At 59.6% G+C, this 6,497-nt stretch overlaps 1 protein-coding gene across 1 annotated transcript; it reads left to right on the top strand.

The window, feature by feature from the left end:
• Positions 1-4,160: 4,160 nt before the first annotated feature.
• On the top strand, positions 4,161-5,456 carry GSX1 (GS homeobox 1). Its single transcript, XM_086720615.1, has 2 exons — positions 4,161-4,572; positions 5,051-5,456. Exons 1-2 carry the CDS (start codon positions 4,161-4,163, stop codon positions 5,428-5,430), a joined length of 792 nt encoding a protein of 263 aa, XP_086576741.1. The 3' UTR covers positions 5,431-5,456.
• Positions 5,457-6,497: the final 1,041 nt, after the last annotated feature.

Here is a 6,497-nt window from a genome sequence, read left to right as displayed (position 1 = left end):
CCTCAACCCAGAAAAAGCAGAAATAGTCGCTGATAATTCCAGAGCATATAACACATTGCCTCTCTTTCTAACTATCCCCATCTCCGGCACACGATGAAAACACCTAGATGATGAACCCTAGCCTTGACCTACCAATAGGTTCATCCAACCCCTGTATTGGTCCATCCAACCCCTGCAGAGCAGTACCCCAAACTGCCTTGAATGGGGCCATCTTGCCTCTCCGAAGGAACAAGGAATGTGAGAAACTCCTGAGGGGGGCTGGGTACCTACAGATCTGCCATTCACTTGAACATATTGGGCCCTCCCCGCCCCCCCTCCCCCGTGATGACTCAGGCATGCGGAGGGCCTGATGGCCACAGAAGAGTCAGACAGTTCCTGCAAGTAAGTTGCTCCACGGCATACCCTTGAGTGCCTCGGTGTATTAAGCAGGTAAACCACAAAGCCCTCTTATCCATGCCACCTCCTGAGTCATACCTCAGGATTCATTTATTTATCCAGCAAATATATACTGAGCCCCTACTATGTGCCAGAAACTTCTCTGAGTTAGGATACAGTAATGCACAAGATAGACAAACATGCTGATCCCCAGTGGGGCAGGTATTTCGGTGTGGGGGTAGGAGGGACCGAGACAGAAAAACACATGAGTAGAAGACACAGAAAGCTAGAAGGCATTTATCAAACAAGGAATCTGACTGGGGAACGTTTTCGTAGGGGCGCTGACCTCCCTTTAAAGAAAAGTGACATTTGAAGACGGAAAGGAGCAAGGAGCCCTCAACCCCCCCCCCCCCCCCATTTCTGCAGTTTTTGCGGGGATGTGTCTGCTGCGAATATCTCAGAGATGCATTTCCAGGACAAAAACGGCCAGCTCTCTCCACCAGCAGGAAAGGAGGCGGTGTGCAAGAGAAGAAAAGAGCGGGACCACAGAAATCATTCCATGCTGAACTGTCCGTGATGGACACTTGAAAACCGGCTCTGGAGGCAGAGCAGGGCCCTCCAGGCCGAGGGGCTCCCCGGGGCGCCTCTCTCTCTCTCTCTCTCTCTCTCTCTCTCTCTCTCTCTCTCTCTCTCTCGCTGTCAGGCTAATCCCACCGCCTCCTCCCACCCCGCCCCGCCCAAGGAGGCGTTGGTTCGTTCGCTCGGGTGAGTAAAGTTCAAACCCAGCTGAAGCCAGCCCCGGAAGGCGCGTCGAACTGGAAAGCAGCTCGGCAGCCAGAGTGTCCCCCGGGGAGCGGTCCCCCGGGGTGCGAGGGCAGCGGCCGGAAACCAGTCGGCCGCGCTAGGCCGCGGGGCTGAGAGGCACTGGCCCCCCGGGCGAGCTCGCGCCCCTCGCCGGGCGGCACCGGAGTCCCCGCGGCCCGCGCGCCCCGGCTCCTGCCCGGCCTTCTCCTCCGTGGGCACCGCACTTTCCTGAAATCGCCCAACTCCTGGGGCGCGCCCCGCGGCCCCGGACTGTCGAGCTGGAGCCCCCTTTCCGGCCGCAGCCCGCCGGGTTCAGCGATGGCGGATTAAGTGTGCGTTCTTTCCAGGCCTCCCGAAAACACTCTCGGGGATGCTATTTTGCTTGGGCCCGGGTCTCTCCCGCGCCGAGTTGCACAACAAACCATTTAAACATTTCAGCACAAAACCCGATCCATTGTGGGCCGCACATTAAAAAGTGTTATTCGCTTTGAAGTTTTTGTCTAATGGCTCTAAACTGAAAGAAAATGTTTTCCTATTACTTAATTCAATCATAGCGAAGAGACTTGGTAAAAAGCCCACGGATTTTGCCCCAAAGTGTGACAGAGTTCTCTTTGTGTTTGCTTATCCTCCGCTGTCACACACTTTAATTCGCCTCTCTTTATCTGGCATTCAAAACTTTCTTCAATGACATTCAATAAGGTCCAGAGGCTGGAGGGGAAAAAAAAAACTGGTTATTTTTCCCCCCTAGATATTCTTTCCCAGTAGCTTTGGCCTTGCTCGCATTCAGGGGCTCTTAACCCCTTCCTCCCCGGGCGCGGGCTGCAGCTCCCAGGAGACCTCTGCACCCCCTTTTAGCGGCTCCAGGCTCCGGGGTTCAGCGGCCGCCCCTTTCACCCCGCAGAGCCCCGCCCGCACCCCGCACCTCTCCCACCCACCACTGCCCGGGAGAAGGGTGCCTCTCCGGCCCCGTTCCCCACTCTCGGCTCACTCTCAGCGGTCCAAGCTAGCACAAATTACCCAGAGAGCAATTAGGACTGACATTAGGCTGCACTAATGCACTCTGGCTAGTTTGCAAGCACCACCCTTAGGCGGGGAGCCTTGGAGAGGAGACCCTGGCCTTGGGGTCAGCATTGGTCTCCTGTCCACCCCCCATGCCAAACAATCAAGGAAGCCTTCAGCCCTACTCCTCCTGCTAAAAGACGTGCTAAAAGCTTCGTCCAGGCTATTTTCCCCCATTGCCCCTCTCCTTGTTATGGAATCGGTTGTTTTCGCACAAAGTCCCTTTGCTTTTTAATCAGTTATAATTTGTTGCTATTGTTATCGTAAAGATGTCACCAATGATGAAAAACCATGTAAATGCTTCAATCTGGGGCAGTCTTGCTCCCGAGCACTGATTTCCACCACCCCCCCCCCACCCCCCACCCCCGCCGCGGAAAAGCTTCCCCCTTTATTTCTCACAATTCCATTCAGAGCCCTGAGCAGGTGACTGCGGCGATTTGGTTCCAATAAAATCGAAAGTAACCGACTTCGGTGAAAAGTCCGGGGCTGCAAATTCGAAATATTTATGCTAATTTCCCATTGTATGGAAAAAGTTCCTTGGCGAAGCAGCTTTGAGTCCGGGGACTATTTAAAAGGCTGAAGCTGTGTACACAGCGCCAGGCGTTTGAAGTTGTTTAACCATTGTGTGGCCAGAAAGAAGAGAGCGACGCGGCAGGAGAAGGTCCTGGGGACAGGGGAGGTCGGTCGGGTTGGGCAGAAGCAGCAGAAGCTGGGAGTACAACTGCCCTTCGCCCGCTCCTGTGGGTCAAACTTCAGGAAAGCACTGATTTCCGAGCGCAACCGCGAGTCTATGGGAGTGTGGGCGAGTGGAGAGAGCGCCGGAAAGATCTACGCCCAGCAGAGCATCTCCACTCGCCTCTTCTGCTGGGGTGCGAGATCTCGATCTTCGCAGTGTAGGCTTCCATTCCCCGTTCCCTGTCCCTGTCCCAGACTCTCAGAGGCTATCCTCCACTTGACATCCACAGCGCTGCCGTCCAAAGGAAGAGAGCGGCTGACCAACATCTACCGAACAAAGACTGGGCGTTAAGGGCAGCATCAGAGTTAAGACTTGGAGAAACGTAAAACAGAAAGACAGCCTTGGGACTAGCGCTGGATAAGGAACACCGAGCCCCCTTTTTTCTCTCTCTCCAGCAGCGCCTCTCGGCTGCCAGAGCCCCGGGTCCTCCCCCTCAGGGAGAGGGGAAGGGATTCCACAGGTGGAAATCAGACACCGGCTGTAGGGACACCCGCGGGGTGCACCACGCGGAACTGAGCAAACTGAGTGGAGGGAGCATGATCTTGGGGAGCAGGGGTAGATGAGAGAAGGAAGGGGATGGAGACGGAATGCGCAGGGAGATGGGGTGTGCGCCCATGGGAATCTGTGGAAGTGAGGCAGTGGGGGTACAAAATCCAGAAGATAAACCTGCCGATCGCCAGTGCAAAGCCAAAGGGGAGTAAGGAATAAAGAGAAAGAAAAGAATATTAAATCGCGGGAGAATGAGAAAATAAACCCGCAAAAGGGAGAGGAGGGGGCGAGGGCGCCTGTTACGGCGTGGGTGGGGTTGACAAGAATAGAGTACATTATGCAGTTCATTTAGTTAACAAGTGAAATAATGAGGAAGCGTGCAGAGTGAATGCCAAGAGAAAAGGCACAAAAACCCTATTGAGAGGCCCCGGCCGCTCCTGGCGTAGCCCATCACATGGCAATAGTCCTATTTAAGCGGCGCCGCCGGCGCCTTTCAGCACCACTAGTGCTGGCCAGCACCCCGAGCTCCTCGGGCGGCGGCGGCGGCGGCGGCTTCAGCCTCGGCCTCGGCGGCGCCTCCAGCCTCCCGCGACCCGGCAACAGCGCGCGGCCGCTGCCCGGGGAAGGGCGCGGGGAGCCGCGGAGTCCGCGGGGCGCAGCGAGCCGGCTGGCGGCGGGGCGACCGCGCACCGGGGCCATGCCGCGCTCCTTCCTGGTGGACTCGCTGGTGCTGCGCGAGGCGGGCGAGAAGAAAGCCCCGGAGGGCAGCCCGCCGCCGCTCTTTCCCTACGCCGTGCCCCCGCCGCACGCCCTGCACGGCCTCTCGCCCGGCGCCTGCCACGCGCGCAAAGCTGGGCTGCTGTGCGTGTGCCCGCTTTGCGTCACCGCCTCGCAGCTGCACGGGCCCCCGGGGCCGCCCGCGCTGCCTCTGCTCAAGGCGTCCTTCCCGCCCTTCGGCTCGCAGTACTGCCACGCGCCCCTAGGCCGCCAGCACTCGGCCGTGTCGCCCGGGGTCGCTCACGGCCCCGCCGCCGCCGCCGCCGCCGCCGCGCTCTACCAGACCTCCTATCCACTTCCCGACCCCAGGCAGTTCCACTGCATCTCCGTGGGTAAGCCGGAACGCCGCGCAGGGGGACAGGGCATAGGGGACCCGATGACAGTTGGCGAGCCAGGGACAGGAGAGGAGGGTCCCTGGGCGTTCTGGAGACGAGGAGAGTCACGCTGGGACCCGGGGGGTGGGGGTGGGGGTGTGCAATCAGGGTCGTGTGCCTCTGGAGGGTTGGGACAGGACCCAGGAGGGAGGGTGAGGGCAGAAGGTCCGGGTCTCGGAGGGGGCGCGCAGGAGGGAGCGGGGGCTAAGGTTCAGGGCGCCCCATAAAGTAGTGCCGAGGCTGTGTGACTCTGGGAGTACCAGGGTCCCGCCGCTCAGCAAGGAGGCGCCCGCGGTAACGCTGCTGTGCATCTCGTTTGGGGCCAAGAGGTGGGTGAGAGACCGAAGTCCCGGGATTCTACTGGGCGCCTACCGGAGGATCGGGCCCTCAACGCAGGAGTCTGATCGCTTCCCTCTCTGCACCCCACCCTCTTCAGACAGCAGCTCCAACCAGCTGCCCAGCAGCAAGAGGATGCGCACCGCGTTCACCAGCACGCAGCTGCTAGAGCTGGAGCGCGAGTTCGCCTCCAACATGTACCTGTCCCGCCTACGCCGCATTGAGATCGCGACCTACCTGAATCTGTCCGAGAAGCAGGTGAAGATATGGTTCCAGAACCGCCGGGTGAAGCACAAGAAGGAGAGCAAAGGCAGCAACCACCGCGGAGGCGGCGGGAGCGCGGGTGCCGGCCCCGGCGCGCCGCAAAGCTGCAAATGCGCGTCGCTGTCCTCAGCCAAGTGCTCCGAGGATGACGACGAATTGCCCATGTCTCCGTCCTCTTCGGGGAAAGACGACCGGGATCTCACGGTCACTCCCTAGGCGCACGCTTGCCCAGGTCGCCCAGCCCAGGCCCTCCCCGAGTCTCAAAGACTGGCCCTGGGACGAAGTACCGGTTCCCAGGCACCCGCTGCCAAGCCGCGGCCACGCACGGGTTTGGCAAGGGTTTGCCCGGGGGGGGGGGGGGGGGGTGACCCTGGGCAGCGACAAGAGCCTGGCAGAGACCTGACGCTGGTATCCCCACCCCAGGGCCGGCGGCCCTCCAAAGCGAACGCCAAGCTGTGAATCCTGCCAGCGCTGGAGTCTTTCTCAGCCCTGCAGCACAGCGGGCCCCGCGGGCATGCCGGCCGGCCCTGCGCCTTGCTGGCCGCTGGCGCCTCCCCGCGCGACCTCTCTGGACTGGCTCAGGCTTTCTCGCTTCCTCTACTCCCCTCCACCCTGGGTCAAGCTGGACCTCTCACTCCTCGACAACCGCTGGCCACCCCCATCCCGCCCCTTTTACTTCTTTCTCTCCATACCCACTTGTTCACTGCGGTAGTTTATCCACGACCACCCCCCCCCCCACACACACACACACTTATGAACTCTTGTTGTTACTGGTTTTCTTTTCCTTTCCGTCCCCACCCCCACCCCCGTTCCTCGTGGGGCCTACTCCATGGTCAGTGGGCCCGTTTGCCCCTTAATCAAGCCTCGCTGGCACTGCAGCTCCCCTCCCACGAGGGAAGTCTCCCCCCGTGGCCTCTGGGTCGGGGAAACCCACTCACATTTTTTTGGAGATGCTCTGCATTCCCCTAAATAGGTCCCGGGGCTCTGGGCCTCTGGAGACCCCCTCTTCCCCAGACCCCAGACGCCTGCCCCGCCCTGGTCTAGCTTGTCGTTGTACGGTCTCTGTAATACCAGAAGATATTTATTTATTTATTTATGTACAAAATTTTAAATAAACTTTTTTTTTTTTCTTAGAACTCCACGTGGCTCTGGACCCCAGGCCTCGCTCTGGACTGGACAGGCACCCACCTGGGTTGAGACTTCCAGCTGGGTCAGGGCGGGGATGGGATGACGGGTCCGAGGTCCTGTCCTCGCTGGTCCACCAGTCCCTCTCTGCACCCTAA

The sequence above is a fragment of the Puma concolor genome, chromosome A1 (assembly GCF_028749965.1).
Source record: "Puma concolor isolate L17-30 chromosome A1, mPumCon1.1.hap2, whole genome shotgun sequence".
In the NCBI taxonomy this organism is placed as follows: Eukaryota; Metazoa; Chordata; class Mammalia; order Carnivora; family Felidae; genus Puma; species Puma concolor.
This window is presented reverse-complemented; position numbering and strand designations above follow the sequence as displayed.

What these genes read in the sequence shown, in the direction of transcription:
- GSX1 (XM_086720615.1), top strand. Translation starts at nt 4,161, where the DNA reads ATGCCGCGCTCCTTCCTGGTGGACTCGCTGGTGCTGCGCGAGGCGGGC. An exon ending in GTTCCACTGCATCTCCGTGG is followed by an intron (nt 4,573 to 5,050) that starts GTAAGCCGGAAC and finishes CACCCTCTTCAG; the next exon opens with ACAGCAGCTCCAACCAGCTG.